The sequence below is a fragment of the Palaemon carinicauda genome, chromosome 27 (assembly GCF_036898095.1).
Source record: "Palaemon carinicauda isolate YSFRI2023 chromosome 27, ASM3689809v2, whole genome shotgun sequence".
Taxonomy (NCBI): domain Eukaryota; kingdom Metazoa; phylum Arthropoda; class Malacostraca; order Decapoda; family Palaemonidae; genus Palaemon; species Palaemon carinicauda.
In genome coordinates, this window is record NC_090751.1 from 58,123,044 (window position 1) to 58,145,697 (window position 22,654).

The following is a 22,654-nucleotide window of genomic DNA, read 5'->3' on the forward strand; positions in this document are numbered from 1 at the left end:
GGAAATTTACATCTTTATGATTTGAAGATAAATTTAATTTAATTTAATTTTAAATATTATTTCTGGATTCTGCTTTGCAACATTTATACAGTGATTACAATGATTTTTGTGGTAGTTTGTAATTAGTATAATTCCATAGAAAACAGTCGGTTTGGAATTATAGACAAGATTGTGGAATAAATTGCATTGATTCATACTTGAAAGTCTTTCCTAAATTCAAGATTTTTACAGACCATTAAAGGATTCAATGAATATTAGAGAGAATATTATTGTGAAGCCTTTCCAGTTACATGTAATTTATGGTGAAGGGTCCTTTAAACAAAGCACGATTATCATGCAAAGAGGCGAATCTAAACTAAAACAGAAAAAAAATATTATAAAGAAATAGTTTTTACTCTGAAAAAATCTAAAACTCAGCAGCGGATTAAATATTTTTGTTTTTAAATGCATTTGGGTTATGAATGGCCCATATTGTATTTTAATGGATAACCTGAAAACATTACTACATGATTAGCTGACTTATTGAATTTGTATTTCATATTGAATAAAAATCATGAAAATAATTTCCCCTGAAGTAAGATGGTTTAGACATGATCTCGGAAATGCTAGTGGTCGGTTGTAAAGAAATGGGCGCAAGTCGAAGCGTTCGATCTTAGATAGCCTACAGTTTTGAATGCAAATGTAGATTTTTTCTAACTGCTTAAGTTTTATAGAGTGATGGTCAAAAAAGGGTCAACTATTTTAACGTTTAGAGCGGTTCCTCTTGGGTGATTGGAGTTTTAATGTTAGTGGCTGTTTAAATAAGTCTTGGTGTTAACTTGAGGTCTTAGTTTTAAATGCTAATTTTCTCCTACAGATAAAAATCGTTAATTTAATATTGTATAAGGCTTGGCGATATCTTGTTTCACATGTAGTTGCCCTAATTATGGAGTATTTTTTTAATAACTACAAGACCATGAGATATTAAAGATTTTTATGTGTTGAATTTGGTTGTGCTCGGAGATATACAATGCTGAAGAATTTGATTTTATCGGAGTGTAGTAAAAGGTTTTCATGAAAAAGATAAATCATATAAAAAATTTGGTGTAGAAGTAAATGGCACAATGTCTTGGTTTTATGTATAGTTGGCCAATATTAATCGTTGATATCCTAGAAATCTAGATTTGAAGACAACTATATCTGATCTCCTTTTATTCATAATGAAAACGCACAGGAGGCTTTAAACAATGCTTTAACCATATATATATATATATATATATATATATATATATATATATATATATAAATATATATATGAATATATTTATATATATATATATATTTATATATTTATATTTATTTATATATATACATATATATATATATATATATATATATATATATATATATATATATGATAAATTTTGCACATTTAGACGTGTTTTTCATGTTCAAATAAGCCATATATATTTTTGATACATTAATGTCTGGATTCTCTTAACGACCTCGGGATCAGAGCCCCAGGCGAAATCACACAAAGACAAGAGCTTGTGACCGGCCGGGAATCGAACTCTGGTTGGCAAGCTTGTATAGACAGTGACTAACATTGGTTTAGTCACTGTCTATATATATGGCTTATTTTAATATATATATATATATATATATATATATATATATATATATATATATATATATATATATATATATATATATATATCCCATGTAAAGATTACAGTTTTTTTCTTCAAGGAATATCATTCTTAAGAATTTTTTCTATGGAGAGCAGTGAAACTTTTTTTTACTCGAAAAATTTACTGTTATAAGTCATTCAGGGAAATTATTTAAAAAGTTCATAATTTTAGAATATTCTGAATTTTAAAACAGAAAAGTCGCATGTATCATAAATATAACCTACATTCTTAGGAACAACAATCCATTTTTTTAAATAATCGTTTTGATGCCTTTCAAGATCGTCTTTGTTATTTTTTTAAATAAGAAAATTTTGATTTCAAATTGATGTTGTTTTTATCTTTTTTATCTTTGATGTATACTGTTTTGACTGGTGATTCGGCAGCAGATAAAGGCTGAAACCTTAGTTGAAAATACATTGATTTTAATGAGACCACTCCAACCAGAGTCATCAGCTTACTGTCTGTGCTGTCTTATTGGAATCACTGCATTATAAATTCCAGCCTCTGCCTGCACCTGCTGAATCGTTGGCTAGGCGAACACACCGTATGGTTGTTGTTGATTTACATATTTTGAAATGTTTTGGTTTGATATATTTTCTACGCCAGATGATTCTTTATTTTTATCCATCTATTTTTATCATTACAATCTCTTGTAAGTATCATGACGTTACCACTGATGTTGTTTTCTATCTTCTTACGCTTGTTGTTCCCCCTACCAGTCACACCTCTTCAATTAAGTGTCAATTTATCTCTGTTCTCCAGGTCCACCTTTTCGTTCCTCCTATCACCCACTCCGGCGATGATAAGACAGATAGCCCTTATAAGGACTGTTATCACATACTCGCACTCCTTATCTATTTGATACTTCAGAGGGAGCAATTGGCCCCCTGCTGGAACAACAGCATTCAGCGTTAGACCATTTGCTTCATGTCGAATCGCCGTGGTAGAAACTTGTGAATATATATGATATTGTCATCACATGTGTAATTTTGGTTATAGATGAAATATTACACGAACATTTCTATGCATGTTGTGACATTAACCAATTGCAAGCTCACCATAATTTCGAGTAGTTTTATACACACATACAAACACACACACACACACACATATATATATATATATATATATATATATATATGCATATATATATATAAGGAAATTTATTAATAATTTAATAATCGAGTGAATATCTTAATACAATGCATTTTTTTCTAATGTTATCGTAGTTTGAAAAGGGCTGAGATACTGAAGATTTTTGTTTATTTGAATAGCACCAATTTATTTCTTATCCAGACATTGGATATCATGCCCAGAATGTGAATTCTGAAATTCTTGCTCCTTTATTGGATTTATCTATCTGTGTATGAATACATATTTATCTACATCTCACTTCTGCTTGCAGAAACGGGTTCAAAATTAATAGATATCAATAATCACGTTCATTATACAGGTGCCATGTTAAGGATAAACCTCATGTACTCAACATTAATCGATTTTACTATTAAGTATCACTAGTAGTTTGTTGAGATCCTATCTTGCCCCTTCTTGGTATTTTACGGCCCTCCCGGTTGATCGCCTACGTCACTACTATGTCCCTCCTAATAGTAAGCACTTTTTCTTCACAAGACATGCGAATTATTCAACTTCTTCACGAAATTGTCCTCTTCTGTTCTGTACGCGTGATCAAACCCTCTCCAAACATTAATCCGTGTTTTTCTTTACAATAACATTCTTTCAAAGGTTCTTCATATACACATGTTTTACCGTGCCGACCATCTTACTCAATAATGTAATTCCTAAACAATTTATCTCAATAGCAGTCATCGTTTTTGGGTCTCACCTTAGATATCTGACTGGCGTAAACATTTGGATAATTTTGACATTGCAGAACAACTGGACCGGTTTCCCCCAATCTTATAAAACATTCATAGGCAAAGATGATTTGAGCTATATGTATGTGAGCAATACCCCCTTTCAAAAGGAAATAATTAAGAAATATTAGAAAATGACTGGCCCTTGAAAACGCCCCATCTTTAGAATAATCCCAAATGCACGTGAAAGCTTTTTTATGTAGTGTATATTCAAGCTTGTTTAATATATCACCCTTGAAGTCAATACGAATCAGATATTCCTGATCTGTTCAGTTTTTTAAATTTGTACACATGAAAAATATGAAGAATATCAGGATTACAATTTGTAATTAACTAGGCAATCATCTTCACATTGTTTAGATTTCAGGGGCCATTATGAAACAAAGCAGAGATAAACTGTTTCACAAAAGAACTTATTGGAAACATCATAATGAAAATTATATCTGCAAGTGCAGCCAGGTGGATAGGTTAGCATTGTGGCCCATGTTGCTTATAGTTATATGACCTTTAGGCTTTATGACACCTCAGTTTCAGAGAGGATATTTAGATCCTGTTCTTTTACAAATCTTTTGCAGAGTTCCTGCAACCTTCCCCCCCCCCCCTCCATTATTCTATGTATGTGTGCCTGGAGCTGTATCTTTGTTTGTGTATCTTTGTGAACTTGGAATGATTATGCCATTACTTATGAATGATAAAAGAATATAGAATTTCCGCAACATTAACCTTACGGAGTTACATGTTTTTAGAAAATGAAATTCCATACAAAAGAACTTCTTATTACTTTGCGTAAAACTAACCATTGTTGAATGAGTACATGTCGAGAGAGAGAGAGAGAGAGAGAGAGAGAGAGAGAGAGAGAGAGAGAGAGAGAGAGAGAGAGAGAGAGAGAGAGAGAGAGGTGTATAACATTGAAAACACACTATTTGTGACCGACTCTTAAAGACTATGTATGTAATAATTTACACCGTAGCAAAACAATGCCTAATAAGCTTCTCTTCCAGCCTGCTTTTAAGAGCGCCTTTGGGCAATTCTCACACAGCCTTTGAAAGGCTCCTTCGCGTAGGTATCGAGTACCTGCTAAAATCAGTAACCTCGGGTGTATGTATTGAGAAAGTTAACCCACCTCAGTCTCATGCCTTGCCATCTCTCTCTCTCTCTCTCTCTCTCTCTCTCTCTCTCTCTCTCTCTCTCTCTCTCTCTCTCTCTCTCTCTCTCTCCTGATAGTTAATCATGAAAATAATATTCTGAAAGACAAAAAGCTGTGATAATCGGGAACGAACTTTTTAATAATAATACAAAGAGACTTGAGCTTTATTTTTTGAATTATTTCGAAACTATATTGTTACGTCAATACAGAATTGTCTAACTTTCTCCTGACGAGGGAAGTAGCATTCTTCGAATGGTTAGAAAATTATGTATTGTCATGACAATATACTTAAAGAAAAATTCTCAAAAGACTCTTCTTTTTCTTAGGCATTTACCAAAACATTATTGTTCTGAATAAAGATATAATAACGATAAGGATGATGGAGATAATGAACAGCCGAATTGTAAAATGGAGAATAACTCTACCCACAAATTAAGAAATGACTCTGGTTGGTCGTTTGTAAAACACCCCATATGGGTGCAGTATTTTCACACACTACTAATATTCCCGCAATTTATTTGAATTCGAAAGAGTTCCTCAAATATAGGCGGCTACTTTATTTCAGATTGCCCATGCGCAGTTTAGAAAGAGAGAGAGAGAGAGAGAGAGAGAGAGAGAGAGAGAGAGAGAGAGAGAGAGAGAGAGAGAGAGCGGCCGTCGTTCAGTGGGCGCTGTCGCATTGTTGGCAGCGTTAACTTGTGTGACCGTATAATTGACTTAATGCATTCCTTGGAGCGACATGTTCCGGTGGGCGCGGTTCCTTTACTTGCTTACCCTTCTTACTCGTTAACTTTCCGGGACGCCATGATATGGGTTAAAAGGGTTTGTGCACATGTTTGTGTGTGTCCCAGATTTCTCAATCCCTTTTATGGACTTCAGTACAAAGGTGTTTATTCACGAAAACACTTAAATCTTAAGAATATGGTAAATATCGTTTTTATACCAATATACAGTATTATTTTTCCACAAACAAAGCTGTAACAAATTCGTAAACTCTAAGGTGTTTCATCTCCCAACTTAACTAAGTGCAAATTTTGGAAATAATGTTCTGATACTTTACATGTTATATTCACACTTAGTATTGTAAGCATAGTACTGTTTCTGAGTATTATAAACACTAATTTCGTTTCAAAGTAATTTAATCGGTTTCATATATTTGAAGATATGTTATCTCAAAGTTTAATTACAGATTTTATTAGAAGGATATGTTGCGCAAGACCTTAATTATATAAATGAACTCTTATATCTTATGTTATTTTAAACCTTTTTTGCGCTTTTGATGCTTTCTTATTCGCATAGATTAATAGTTTATGATACCTTAAACATCGGAACTTTATATCACAGTTTCAATTTTTAGATTACTCTCTTGAGTTCATTCTTTTGATGAATCTTAAATTTAGATAATTTGCAGATAGAAGTCAGTATAGAATTCCCCTTTTGTGTGTGTGTGTGTTTGTGAAAATAACGGCGATGATATGCAGTTATATGGTTTGTTTTTTATATTCGAGGCAACTTTATTATTTATGTTGTTACCCTTATGGGGTCGAATATTTCCCTCAACACTAGCTGAATGTGAGTTAACAAATATATTCAAATTGAAATTACTTTAACAACTTAGCTTTTTAATCTTTTTATCAATCTTATTTTGAGAAAAAATATAGTGAAATCAAACCTAACATATATGTATGTTTAGTTAGTTAGATCTTTAGATTACTCCTGGCCTGTTGCCCACTAGTCCACCCCACCCAGGGTGTAAATGAATACCAACTTCTGCAGATAGCAAGAAAGGGGCGTGGGAACAGGAACCTCGCCGTTAGAGACTTGTTGAGAAACAAGAATTCTGCACACATCTGGCGACACTCCTTCCTTGGCCACCAAAATGTATGATGGAAAAGGTATATGTATATGTATACACACACATCTCCCTATATGATAAAGACCAAGTGCCTAGCTAAGTACAGTATATATATATATATATATATATATATATATATATATATATATATATATATATATATATATATATATATATATATATATATCTTTCCTGCAACGCTGACGGGCGACCATTCGGAAAACAACAATCTCCCATAAAATGTCCAAACTAGCGTGTTGTAGTTAGGAATTGGGGTGGGGGGGGGATTGAATCTGTGCGTGAGTGTGCATATCTATCTAAATATTTAGCCGTCCTATTTTAATGGTTGCGTACACTAATATATATATATATATATATATATATATATATATATATATATATATATAAAATGATCATTGATTTAAATGAACGCACATGTACGTATCCGAGAGTTGGCTCTATTAAATCCTTCCTTGCCAGTTCGGAACTCGCGCATCCCCTCATTTTTTTTGCTCCTTTCTTGTACCCATCCCGGATGCGCGCTTCCTCCTCTGAACGTTGGCCGAGGAATGTTACTGTGCGTTTGATTACCAACATGGGGTATTTTTTGCTAATGTTTATACCATTGTTAATACTCTTATTAGTTTTTTTGGTGGTGCCGTTTTTAATCAATCATTGCTATTTTCCCTATGCTTAATTTTTGTGTGTGAATTCATTGCTTTATTTTTCTTTGTAGCAGTCATTTATATCAAATGAGTTTCTTTTCTGAATGATAATTTATGGTTATAAAATTTGGGAAAACTCTTTTTGCTTTTGAGATTGAAATTTGAAAATAGGTCGCTGAAACGAAAGGACAAATGTAAACCAGAACTAACAGTTGTAGTAATGATTAAACTTTATAATTTGCCTGACATACGTACAATAGTTTTCTAGCGCTTCGGTTTAGACCAAGAACAGTAAATATCTCTGGATTTTCCGTCGGTTGATTGGGAAACTAATTACTTAAGAAACATGGTAATCGGGAGGATCGATTGATCAGTTATATTGATTGATCGTGAAGATCAAGTGGCGTTACAACAGCAAAGGCCAAAACTACTTTGAGGGTGATTTGTGTTTGTGTTCGTATTTAGACAGCTAAGTGCAATCTACATGTCAAAGACCCATACCAACTGTATTCTTTGGTCTAAAAGACCAAAATATAGTGAAAGTAAAGGGTCATTATATTTAAACAGAGGTGTGTATAGTTATAGATAGCCATTGCATTTTTATTTTAGGCGAGATTTTTACATCTGTTGTTTTACGTATTTCGAATTATAATAGATGATATAATTGTGGCATCGATGGTCTGGGTAATTTCAACTCCAATTACTGATATGAACTCAAACAGTCGCATGAATATCTTTGTAACTAACGCATTTGATTATATCATTTCTCCTTTCTCATTGATTTAAACTGAATGTTATTAAAGGCTTTTGGGAGTCAAGTCATGAATCAATAATAAGAAAGCGGTATTGCAGGAGCAATGAAGGAGCGTGCGGAAAAGGATGTGCCTGAGAGTAGCTATGTCAACAGCAAAAACAACAACACACTGAACAACATACTTCGAAACTTTCTAAAGAAAAAAATTCGTCGGCGTTTCTTTCCTGCTTGATGTGAGAAAGGGGCTTGAATCGGTGTTTCTTTTGTTCCTCTCAATTAGGACGTCTTTAGCATTGTCTTTCAATGAGGTTTTTACTCGTTGCCAAAATTTACTTGCACTAAAAGTAATTTTCTTTATTGATTCCTTTGCTAATGTGCTTTTTCTACATTTCCTTATGTTTAGGCGGCCTCTTTTCACTGCGTCATTTATTAGTGCGCTAGTTTTTTGGTGTTTTAGATATTTTGTTCCTACTTTTCTTCCTCCTCATCATCATCCTACTACTAGTTTACTCTGTTGCTGATTCTACTTCTACTACTAATGCTGATTTAAGCACTACTGTTATTGATGTAGCTGTCACTACTACTTCTATTGTCAAGCATGTATATTGATGTAGCTATCACTGCTACTTCTATTGTCATGTGTATTGATGTAGCTTTCACTGCTACTTCTATTATCAAGCATGTGCATTGATGTAGCTATCACTGCTACTGCTACTATCAAGCATGTGTATTGATGCCGCTTTTGGAAATCATCAATGTATTATGCTCTCTTTGCATGATGTTCTCCTTTAGGAGAGTTTTTAAGGCAAGCGTCACCTCAATTACACGTGATGTTTCCAGGAAGCAAATTGTTATAGCGCATTATCAGTTATGACACGAGATAATTATAGTTTTGATAACCTCGCGTTATTCCCCATGTGGTAAAAATAAGAGAGCCACCGCAAATAAATTACGCGGTAATTTTACTCTTTTTATGTGACTTTCAATTTGGGAATTAAGCGTAATTGAAATGAATTCCGTGGGGATATGGGGTCAGCAATGCCATTCTCATCTTGGTAAGAGAAGAATTTATTATCATCTTCATTGATGTAATGCTGTTTTTCTTATTATTCATAACAGTAAATTTTACTATTAAGGTTATTTTCTATTCTTTTTATGTTCTTTTTATAATAACGGGAAACGTGAAATTCTAGATAATTTATTTGAGCACTTTCTATGACAAATTAGTCATAATATGCATGAAGTAAGAATCACTTTGGATTTACGATATATTTTTAGCCTCTCTAGCCTTTAATGTAGCTGATAATCCAACAGGGTTATGAGGATTTCGACAATAACTATCGTTTTTGTCATATTCTGTGGTCTTTCGGCTTTATCATTATATAGAAAAGATAATCATTCTTATGTTTTAAAGACTATTAACCTGTAAAGCAAAATTTGACATAATAGAAAAAAATAGGGTGCAGAGATTATAACAATTTGGGACATAAAAGCTCAACAGGCGAATTTCTAAATGAATAAACGCTGATAGAGCTCATAGAAATTAAATCAATTGTGCAAAACTCTTTAAACTATTAATCACCGTAATCCATGAACACTTAGCTAACAAGACCGTTTTTAATAAACAAATTCCAGTAAATAAAAGCATAACAAATGAAGCTTGTGTCAATAGATTTTAAAAACTTGAATATGTTAAAGCTTGAGGTAGCTTTTCTTGATTGTATGGTAGCTGTGAGTATGTTACTTACCCGTATCATAAAAAAATTGAACATTTATGGAAGATTTTAAAAGCTTAGTGTAATTAATTGATTTGTGATGTATGTTTGTATGCTTTAAAGTAACGCCTTACTATGAGATTGCTCCAGAGCAACCAGTGTGTATAATGTAAATGTGAAACGATTAAAATTACCTGATCTGGATCCCTAATCAGAGTTGTAGACTTTTTAAGAGTTCGTAATGGTCGCCACGATATGATGATGTGAATGCTGCGTAGGAAGTGATCTTGCAAAATCATAATTTTGGCTGAAAATTCATTTATTACGTTTACTGAAAGTAACTCGGTTAATTGCTTGCTTTCTGCCTCTAGTTAAAGGAATCGTAAGTCCGCTTCCCTAGTTACTAGTTATTTCGGTTTAACAATGTTTTAGTTGGAACATACATAGTAAGCCAATTCATATATGAAACTCGTCGCTTTATTGTTAACTCGAAAAAATATATCTCACAACAGAGTTTTGGGATTGTTTTGTTCAATTTTGGCGCTCCCTATCAAGTTTAAATATAAGTGTTAATAACAAATAACAAATTTCAGGAATAATTTCATCACTAATATTTGAATGAAATATAAAGTTCAGAGTCTGAGATTAGTTTAGGTAGGGATTTTAACCGTCTTTTCAGCTCAGCTGAATGCTATTTTGGATAGTAATTTTTCATATTTTATATATATATATATATATATATATATATATATATATATATATATATATATATATATATATATATATATATATATATATATATATATATAAACATAATTTTAAACATCATGCTTGCTCTTAGGTGATAAGAGTTATCTATATAGGACTTTTCCAATGCATATTAATTTTATCAGTATCAATTCTCATTATTTATTTTACCACTCCTTTCCTGCAAATACAGTTTTGAAAAATTAACCTGATACTTTTAAGCCCAATTTTGCCTATTATATATATATATATATATATATATATGTATATATATATATATATATATATATATAAAATATATATATATATATATATATAAATATATATATATATATATATAAATATATATATACATATATATATATATATATATATATATATATATATATATATATATAAAATGTTACGCCTCACCTAATCCAATTTATAAGCCAAAATACCAGCGTCTATCCAGTAATTACTTTGTATGTGTCAATAAATATCCGATTATATCCTCCCCTTCTTTGTAGCCATCGGTTTTTTTTTCCTCCCTGAGGCGGAAGTCGGCACTTAGGAGAAAAGTTATAACGTTCCCTGACAGACAGATGGAACAAGTTTTTTCACATTTTTTTTTATCATCCATTCCATTCAGCGGCAGCAGGTAAGGCTCTGCTATTATCAGAGATGCAGCCGTAATTTATATTTAGCATTTTGCAATCGGTTTTTAGCTCGTCTTTCTTTTCCTACTAGCAATCATTATTTTGTATTTTCTTTAACCTTGTAAATATAGCTGTTTTATATTGATTCATATTTTGCGTTTTTATACTTGGAATAGATAATTCAGGGTTACATCTTATATCGTAGTTTGCCGTTATTATTTTTTTTTCGTGGTAAGTTATTTTTTATTTTGTTGGCGAGGTAAAAAATTATTACTTATCATCAAGTAGAAAATTATTTCTTGATTACATTATTAGTGTCGAATCATTCTTTTTATATTGTCATCGAAAATTCAAGAGTATCCCTATTAAACGAAATTATCACCTGCACGTCACGCTATTGTTTTTCCCCTATAGATAACTTCAAAATTAATGACCCTGGGACAGATAAAATAAGATATGTTTCTTAGTATAAGTAATGATATTTTTTTTATACACATCCTCATAGTTATGGACTTGAGAGACAGATAAATGATATGTATCTGGACCATGATTAATACGAAACTTCAAAGAACAGATTACGTTTCATTACGTAGTTTATGAAACTGAATTTTGGTATTGATTTTCATATAAAAAGGAATTACCTATTTTGATCGTACAAGCTTGAAACTTATGTTCCCGTTATTTTTTTTTCTAACGAGAACGTTATTATTATTATTATTATTATTATTATTATTATTATTATTATTATTATTATTATTATTATTATTATTATTATTACATGGGGTGTCTTATTACACTACATCGGTGAGGGAAGCATTAAAATTTCCATTTCCCTACAGTCTTTCTTATAGATTTGAGAGAAATTTTGTTTTTTTTCGTTTTTGTAGCTTGGTATTGTACATTTTCCCTAATATAGTATAAAAAGCCAAGTTTTGTAAGGGGTTAAAATGTACCTTTACATTATAATTTTGTAGATTTTATCTTATTTAATTCTCTTTCTCTTGGAATGTACATATTACATATAAGACTATATGAGGAGATTTACCGCATATTTAGTAATATATGGTATAAAAATTATTCTCATATATATTGTTTTATAGTTTTAAATTCTAACGATGTTTACCTGTGTACATTACTTTGAATTTATCTGGGTTGTAGTATAGATAGTGCCCTAAACACCTAAGGTAAATCTGAAATGTACAGACGATGTAGTGTTTATAACGATACCATTTATTCCCCACATATTTGTCCACAAGAAACTTTCCCCATCATGAAAAAAACTAGTTAAAATTAAAATATCTTCCTCATGTTTTTTTACCCATTGTTTCTCCCCCGTTCCTCTCCCATTCTTTATTACCTTTATCGTTCAATCTAGATACTATCGAGAAGCAGAAGGAGCTCACAGCCTTTGATATGTAGCCTTTTCATGAAAAGATTACACCTGCCCTTTTTTCCCGTCCACCTCACCAATTGTAGAGATCGGCCTCCCCTCCTCACCGCATTCCTGAACCGTGTAATGTTATACTGACGAATGACTCCTTCGCCTTGTTTGACATGATTGCCTCTCTCTCTCTCTCTCTCTCTCTCTCTCTCTCTCTCTCTCTCTCTCTCTCTCTCTCTCTCTCTCTCTCTAGCAGAGCAGAGGAAATAAGGGATTTTTTTTTGTCGAGAAAGTAGATACAAGTCTAAAAGATGTTCCTGGTGATGGTTATTATTAAAAGAAAAATATAGCCCTGTTATTGAAATAATATAAATAATAATCACAATAATCAGTTCTTGCAACATGGGTTAATAATTGAACTGTATAAGTTACTTTAGCAACTTTCAAATAATTTTGGATTCCGCTGAGAAAAAATGTAGTGATGATTAGCGTTTAATGAATATGTATGTTTGTGTGTATGTATATATATATATATATATATATATATATATATATATATATATATATATATATATATATATATATGTATATATATGTGTGTGTATGTATAATGTCCTATATTTATATTTATATGCAGAGAGAGAAGGAGGCTACAGGGAAAGTTTAGGAACTAATGGGACATTATGAGCTTTTTAGCATTTGATCTTGCTTACGTCCCATTGAAAATTAATGTAGAAAGAAATATTGTACATATTATTTTACTTAAATGTTTTTAGACTAACCAGGTCTTATAATTTTTTCTAATATAGCCATGAGACATAAACTGAACAGGTTATATCCTGAGTATCCTAGATAACATAATATAGTGTAAAAAGTTATGATAGGGACCCATTTTCGTCGGATTACACGGCCATCATTTTACAGAAATCTAGCGCCTTTTATGAGAATGAATTCATCAGAAGAAAAGTTATGGGTGCGGTGTTTCCTTTTAGAATTTTATTTTTCTTATGGAAAAATTTAAATTTTTTTTTTTTGGGGGGGGGTTGATGCCGTCATCGCAAATATGTCATTGCAGCATCCCTTGGGTTAAGCATCCCGTGGGCTCTTAACTGCACTTTCTTTATATTCTTCATCTTAACGTCCGTTCCCACTTCCTTTCTTTCATCTTACTGAGTAACCTCTTCTAACTTTAATTCAAATTGTAACTGAAGGGTTTCTCCCAGTGGAGCTGAATGGCCTCACAGTACCCAGCGCAGCATTGTGTAACCTAAATCCATTCGATTAATGAGAACGAAATCTATCGTTTACTGATTACTTAAATATCTTTTTAATTGGATTTTTTCTTACAATAAATATTTATACTGTTATTCTTGTACTATTTTCAATTGATTTAATTCTTAAATTTTATACATTGTATTTTTTTCGATAGGCGGCACAATCTAAAACTCGTAAAATTCCCAGTCCATGTTTTTTTCCAGTACATGATGAAAATTAATATGATTACTATTTTATTGGAAATTATTATTATTATTATTATTATTATTATTATTATTATTATTATTATTATTATTATTATATATTTTTTTATCGTTGTTAATATTATCATTATGCCATACATCAATTTCCATCGAAATTAGCAGAGGCAGATGATCGTGTTCATTTATGAATGAAGTCACAATGTCACATCAATCAAATGTCTGTCACCTTCCAGCTAGGACAGCGCTGAGAGCCACCGAGAACCCATAAAAATTCTCTCCAACCCTCATATCGAATCTGCATAAAGTCTAGTAGGAATCCCCGTATGTTCTTCCACGCTACATCTTCAGGAGACGTCGAGGAAAGCCCACAAAAACTTGCTAGACTTACTCACTACTCCTGAATGATAGCTCGCTTCCTGTTTTTATTTTCTTTTTTTTCTAGTAGTCGTCCTTAGAAAACTATTTTAGGTATGCTGAGAAAGAGATAGAGAGAGATAGATGCTTAGACTTACAATTACTATGTAGTTTTCTCTAAAAGGAATTGTTTAAGCTTGTTGCTGATAGGAAGTGCACTCAGCGAGGTAAGTATATAAAGCGTACCTAACTCTACTAGAATAAAAGTGAATATGTTTATAAATATTTTAGCCCTAGGTACAGCTGTTTTCACTCGTTCAGTCTATTTTTAGGCCACCGTAGTTTTAATGACGTTTGATATTTGATTGTCGTTTTTATTTTGGTAATTTCTCTTAACTTCTATATTCGTGTTTCTATGATCAAACGTTTTAACATCTCTGAAAGGACGCTGTTAAGAGGTAGAGATTTACAATGTTTACTTTGACATTCTTACATTGTTACGGTACCGTAAGTTTCGGGGTTCTTGTCGCATTATTTATTTTTATAATTGATAATATACGGATTATTTAACATTCGTGGAGTTGGACATTAGACACTAGCCAAAGGTGCATGTCAATTTATCTTGTGTCTAATAATTTAGTTTTAATTAGATATCTCTTTGAGATAATTTAATGTCTTATTGTTTTAAGCTTGTATGATTTTGAAAATTCTTTTTATCCTATTTATCAGACGCCATGTTTATTGTTTTTGGCCTTTTCTGACTGGCATATATTTAGTGATTTTATTCCATTGCTGTTTGTAGACTTCCCATGTTTATTTATGCTGTAAATATTTTTTTTATCTAAAATTCAGTATGAAACCCATGGCTCAACGCGAATAAAATCAACCCGGGTTTATTTTAAAGAAAAACAATGTTAAGTTAATTTTATAGAAAGGAATTCTATTAAATTTATATATATATGTATATATATATATATATATATATATATATATATATATATATATATATATATATATATATATATATATATATATATACCCTATGGCTCTGATGGACAAAAACAAAAACTATTATGTTAGTAACTTTCTTATCATAAAGGCACGATTTCACCACGATATTTTCTATACTCCTTTGCTATTAATTTGATTATTATTCACTCATAAGACTAAATATACATTCTTATTTTTCTTTTTAAACATGAATGAATTTGCCTGTATTATTATTATTATTATTATTATTATTATTATTATTATTATTATTATTATCATTATTATTATTATTTAAGAAAGAACCCCTTTTTACCTACAAATTCCTTGAATAGTGATGGCTGAATAAGATTATTGCTGCTAGTGCAGCTGTTATTAGAAATATGCATGGGATTCACTTCCTCCTAAGTACCTTTTCGTTTCTATTTTATTAATTCAAGGATCGATACTTCCTTCTTTTTTTTTTTTTCAAAAGATGTATCAGACGAATCCCTCTTCTTTTAGAATATATTCTATTTATTCATGACACGTACATGATCACGGGAATGTAAAGTATAGACATTTGAATTTAATTAAAGTAAATGCTGTCATTTACTCGGCGAGGGATTTTTGCACTTCCATTCCTTTGCATGTGAGAAATTGTGGATTTCTTAATAGAAGATGGTTGAAAATCAATAGCACAGTAAAATTACGCTCTGCGAATTTTGAGTAACCATATGAATTCATTTTAGTTTAATACCCAGTAAAAAAACTCATTAAACTTCTAGATTAACTAAACAGTAATTGCATTATTCTCATTACTTACGTGGCGATAGTGAAGGATTGTGCTGTTGCCAAAGAAGACGAGGCACAGGAAGAGGTTGTTTGCACAGAGGCCAGCATATCACTTAGCCTTCAGCGGGCTTCTGACGAGATTCGAAATAATATGAGAGAGCGCTTCGGCATCTGCATGCTATCTAATGCTGCGTTGAAATCACCTGAGAACCAACAGAGATGAAAGAATCTTGTTTATCGCCGTTGAGAAAACATGAAAAAATATCCTTATTGGCTGTTTGCGTAAACACACGCAGAATTCATCTAGAAGTTCCTATTATTCAGTCAGCGTGCTACAAGGCGGAGGTCGATCCTTCCTACTCCTACTCCTCCTCCTAGTACTTGGCGCGGAGCACGTGAACTGGATGATCCTGTCGCACGTGCCACTTTGTGAACTAGATCTGCAGGCTCCGACAGAATGTGTCAGAAACTTCTGAAAGAGCTCTGTGTTTGCGTCATTTTTGTGGGGGTCTGATTTAACGAGCAGACATTTTATTTTTCCAAAATTAGTCGCTGGTAATTGTTTTCGCTTTTAATTATTTATATTTATTTAAGGTTAGCTGTAATTACAGTTTGGTTTTTTCGAGACTACGGATTTATATCTCGCTATTGTTTGTTTATAATCACACTTTGGTTTTATGATGAGCTTTCTTTAGCTTAAACCAAAATTTTGAATTGACACTTTATTTCCTACTGCGTGAAAACGTGTTCATTTTTCGCTTCAAAGTTCCAAGAATTAAAAATGTGTAGGATCACTATTTCACCAATGTTATCTTGTGATTCGTATTGAATTTGTCTTCTCATTCATATCAGTCACATCACCGTAAACTCTAACTTCATCTCAAACGGCCTTCACACTCCACCACACCATTTAGTAAAATAAAAAATAAAAAACTTATCACAGCCTTGTGCCTAGTAAGGAGTTTCCAGAGGGGCGTATCCAAGGAGGATCTTCTTCGGCTTCTTCTTCTACGACAGGGCGGCAACGAACGTTCTGGGCCGTCTCCTTCAAGGCAGGCCCAAGTGCCACTACCCCTGAGTGCTGCGAAGTGCAGTACCGACACCACCATACGGCGTGGGTGGGAGGGAAGCAGTGCTAACCGCCCGCCCGCAACTTCGTCCCAGCCTCCTCATCACTTATTTCCGAGATTAATTATTCCAGAAAATCTGATTGTATGGTGACTTCGCAGACGTTTTGTCATTCAGGGTCTCTAGAAAATGATGTTGAATTTTGTACTCTCAGTCGCCCACGCTTAATACGACCGCTTCCCGGTCACCATAGTAAGTACCTTATCATTTCTCTTTAGAGTCGCTTTTGGATAGCTGAGGTTCGTGAGATTTAGAAAGGTGGCATACCCAGGGATGATGTCATTCACTGTTTTATTTCTCGACGTGTTTTCTAAAGTCTTGAGCTGGCCTTGCACTTTTTAAAGTATTTTATATCCCTTTAGATTTAATAGCCTTGTTGAGATTACAGGACTGTAAGAGGATATTTCGATTAAAAGCGATATTCGAAATCCGTGAGAGTTAGGGTTGGATTCCATGGGGCTCATCTTCACCCCGAGGCAAGGGGAGGCAGAGTTCGCGGCTTTGCCACAGATGGCAGCAGAGGTCAGGAGGCGTCGTCACGTCTTGCTGACTTCCCTTGCATACTAATTGATCGCAGTGATGCCACAATAGACGTGTTTCATGCATTCTGCCATGATAGTCTATCCAGAAACTTTTTTAAAAACAGATTTCGTTATCCAAGTCGTTACGAGCCAAAAGTCTGCCCGCTAGTGCTGCCAGAGTGCACTTTTATACCATGGACATGATTAATTCTCTGTGCTTTGACGATTTCAAGCATAAAATAAATGCTTGTTCGTGGTAACAGTGACTGAAGGAAGAAGAAGCTGCTGAGGCCAGGGAGTGAGAAGGGCGTCATCCCAAGGTGGTTCCTGCCGCTCCCGACTTCAGCTGGGGGTGGGCGTGGGTGGTGTTGGTGGCGGTACTGGAATGGGCGGCGGTCTCTCTCTCTCTCTCTCTCTCTCTCTCTCTCTCTCTCTCTCTCTCTCTCTCTCTCTCTCTCTCTCAAAAGCCAAAAAATATCAGTTTATCACAGTAATTTTGTTTGACTAAACCTGATGAAGAACTTGATTTTGTTTTGTGGGTCATAGAAAGGGTGTCAATGGACGTTCTAGAATAGGGAAGTGGAGGAACAATAAGAGGATGGAACAAGGAGGAGTAAGAGGAGGGTAGAAGGAAGAATGAGGAGGGACTGGAGGGTGGTTATCGTGGGCGTGAGAGGGTAGCTTAAGAACGGGTGGAGTGGCTGGTGGTCACGTAGAGGGCTGACTAAAACATTTATGACTGATGTGAAGGAAAGTGTCTATGAAAGATGCAAGTTAGCCAAGAGAACGGAGGGGGTCATCGACAGGGGTTTAGGAGGGGGAGGATAAGACGAGCCTTAAATGTGGCATTAGATATGATGGTGCAAAAAAATATGACGATAATTATGGTAAGGACTTATTTTATGTCTTGGTTTGATGGGTTTTTATGCCGTAATGTTATGAATTATAAAAAGTTTAGCCCAATGGTTTTCATAAACTTCTTTTTTTTTTTTAATCATAATGTGTAAAAAAAGTTAATTTATATTGTACATCATGACAAAATAGCGAAATTCAATTCATCAACATGATGAAACGTCGTCTTGTCCCAATAACAGATTATCTGAAAGCAAAGCTGTGTAATATTGGCCAGTAGACTAAACTTGATAATTTAAGAGCAAAATTAAATTTGATTAGAATACTGCAAGAAAAGGGTAAGGAATTTGCAAAGAAAGGTAAACGTTTATCAAAGTACTAAATAGGATGGTGACCACCTACTAAAATTAGATGCAATTGTTTTTTGTCGTTGGAAATGGTACTCTGCCAAGAAGTAGAAAATAACACTAATAAATGAGAGAGAGAGAGAGAGAGAGAGAGAGAGAGAGAGAGAGAGAGAGAGAGAGAGAGAGAGAGAGAGAGAGAGAGAGAGAGAGAGAGAGAGTAACAATGGATCAGCGCCTCTTTCTCTGTGAAGTGGATGATGTGGCCTTAAGGTGAAAGTTGAAGATGTTGGCAATTATTGCTGCAGAGGGAAGAGAAGATAAACATTGATGATGGAGATTTAAAGGGCAAAATGAAAGAGCAGAAGGTGGAGACAAGGTATGAAGAATACATGAATCTCTCTCTCTCTCTCTCTCTCTCTCTCTCTCTCTCTCTCTCTCTCTCTCTCTCTCAGACGCACATGAAAATCTCTTACCTAAATTACCGAGAAATAAATTTAGTTAGCATTCTAAGGCAAATGAACAACCTAACTGTCTAATTTGTTAGTTAGTTTTTGAAGTTAAGTTAAAAATAAAAGTTTATGGACATGAAATCTTGAGTAAGTTGTTTGTTCAGGTTAGAGTATTTTATGCTTGTACATGTCAGTCCTTGATTAGCTCAAGAAAATCGTAGGTTTGTGCAAAGCATAAGGAGTTACATTAGTTACCTGAGAGAGAGAGAGAGAGAGAGAGAGAGAGAGAGAGAGAGAGAGAGAGAGAGAGAGAGAGAGAGCAGAAGGGAAGGAGTAGCGGAAGAGGGTAATTTCTGGTGAAAGTAAAGGACGAAGGTAAAAAAGATAGGAGATTGCCTTCCGAATTAATTTCTTTATGATCACTCGAACCGGAAGTAGGGAATTCGAATCGAAACCAATTACGCATACCATCGCCTTATCACTCAGTATCCTTAAGACAATCCCCACTCTTAGTAACACATTACTATTTTTAGCCTTAGACTCGGAGTGTAAAATATCATTGATATTAAAAATAAGATGTGTAACGATCATTACTGATTTAGACAAAACCGTATTTTGTTGGGCTGTTTTTTTCTTAGTTACATTCTTAATTAGGAATGGGACGGTTGCAAAGGACCTAATTTTGCAAAAACTTAGATTCCTCAAATATAACTTCCACACTTCTGTGTGCTTCAATGTACATAACTCAAAAATAGTATGTGAAAGGTTGCAGTTAGTAAACCCAGAAAGGCAAGAAAAAAAGAGAATGAATAACTAAATAACATACAATGCATATAAACTTAGGAAATTTGCTAAAGAAAAAAAAACGCAGTGTTGAAGATTAATGAAAGCTTACAGAATCGACGTTTTTGCTGCCATAATTTCTTACATTACATAAGCACTTGATATTGTACTGGAAATTTTATCAGATTTTTTGGAGTTATGATAATCCATCCAGACACCAGTCTTGAGTTTAAAAGTAGAATCCTCCCAATGCGTATGGAAGTGTCTTTAAACATTAAAGCAATAATTTTGCCATTTATAATGGTTAAATGTCTCCAGGTAAAACGAATGGACGTATACCCCGACCAGTGCTAAATCTTTTAATTCTAAAATCGAAGTACTTTACCCGAGTCCTTGATATTACAAAGATAATTGTAAAAAGGTAGAAATAAGGTGGCAGTTTCAGAAAAAAGTAACTTTTCATGATAAGGATTATATATATATATATATATATATATATATATATATATATATATATATATATATATATATATATATATGTGTGTGTGTGTGTGTGTGTGTGTGTGTGTGTGTGTGTGTGTGTGCGCGAATCAGAATGGATGGCTTAGATGGGAGTACAGAAACTTCATTGTAAAGAAATTGCGAGAGCAGTGACTACAGTTTTTCTTAAGGAACTGCTGGTTTATGAAAAATTAAATCCGATACCGACGCATTTACAGATCTAGCTTTTTTGAGGGGCGTTTAAGCCTCAAATAAGCTATAAACTGAAGAACCGACGTCAATCCTGTTGCAATAGTGGAACCGTAAGCTTCGTCGAAGACAGGAGAATCTTGCAAATTTGGTCATGAAATTCTCTGAAGCCTTGTGAAAGGAACCATTAATGAATATAAAAATCGATCTTGAGGTTTTCTATTTCAAAGAATATTAAAGTTTTCATTTACCAATGCATGTTAACTAATTTCGGCGTTTCCAAATATTTTTAAAATTTAAACCGTCTTAGAGTTTAAAATGAAGTGTAATTTCATTCTTCAGAAGATGCAGTTATGAAGAATCACGTGAAAAAGTGATTTGAAACACATTTTTACCCAAAATTTAAATGGAATAACTTAATGTTGATTTATTTGGAACCTAACTGAAGCTCAGTATGACCGGAAAGATGTTTCCTTCGATTTTGAAAAACTACTTTGGCATTAAATATCAGTTGTAAATGTCAAGTAATGTAGCCTATTATATATATATATATATATATATATATATATATATATATATATATGTATTTATATATATATATGTTATATATATATATATTTATATATATATATATATATTTCTATATATATATATATATACATATTTATATATATATATATATATATATATATATATATATATATATATAATGTATATATATATATACATATATGTATATATATATATGTATATATATATATATATATATATATATATATATATATATATATGTATATATATATATATATATATATATATATATATACACATTCACACACACACTCACACTTGGATTCGCACTCTGATCACCTTGAAAGTGTCATCACCCTTTTATTTAATTTTTTGAGATATCGTGTTTAGACAAGATTTTTTAAAAATCTATTTTTATCTCTCTTATTTCCATCATAGCCATCTATTCTATCTCGCTTATTTCCATCATAGCCAAAAGATATTTCAAACAAACTAATTAAATTAATCTTCCCTGAACGTCGTAAAAGTAAGTAAAACGCCGAGACCGTCTATCCTAGCTGAGTATTTATTTCAAGCAAAAAAGCTATGTCTTGTCAAAAATTCCTTACATTAAAATTTTTAATTATTTAAGAACTCTCTTTAATACTTGCTTTAAATAAAGATCAACTTGTGCAATAATATATGTAGTGCCATTTTAAACAAAAGATTGACATTCAGTGCAGTGCCATTTTAAGCAAAAGATGGACATTCTGAGAATATCATCGCATTTACCCTATTTATAATTTTTCATCAAGTGTAATTTAACTTCATCTTTTAAGAAAAAAAATTGGTTCAACTCTATACTCCAGCGCTGTAAATTAGATAAGAAAACGAATACTACAGATTTACTCCATCCAGAGTTAAAACAAGTCTTGTTGAGTCAATGTAGACGATAGTTTTGATGTGTTTAGTTTAGTCTTCAGTAAATTCTGGTCGAATGTTTTATTATTAATATATTATTATTAATATTTTATTATTATTATTATTATTATTGTTATTATTATTATTATTATTGATGCACCCAGTGACCCTAATTTTGATTAGTTTTATATGTTTATCCAAATTTATTATTTTTGGCTTCTGTTTTAATATAAATATTATTACTACCAAAGGTATCTTCAAATCATGATTTGCCTGCCGGCAGAAAAAGAGAAAGTCGCCTTTTTTTTTTAAATTGTTTTTTTTTATACACTTTATTAACAAGTTCCTCTATGCAAATATGAATATGAAATTACCTTCACATATATCTATATTAAATTTTGATATTTAAGATCT

The 22,654-nt window shown here is 32.7% G+C and overlaps 1 protein-coding gene across 1 annotated transcript in view; it reads right to left on the reverse strand.

Annotated features, from left to right (window-relative positions):
* Positions 1-17,345, reverse strand: part of LOC137621197 (uncharacterized) — a 119,625-nt gene extending 102,280 nt beyond the window's left edge. The window contains exon 1 of the mRNA XM_068351607.1: positions 16,071-17,345. Within this exon, the coding sequence (XP_068207708.1) occupies positions 16,071-16,147 (77 nt within the window). The 5' untranslated portion in view covers positions 16,148-17,345. The remainder of the gene's footprint in view (positions 1-16,070) is intronic.
* Between the last annotated feature and the right edge of the window lie 5,309 nt (positions 17,346-22,654).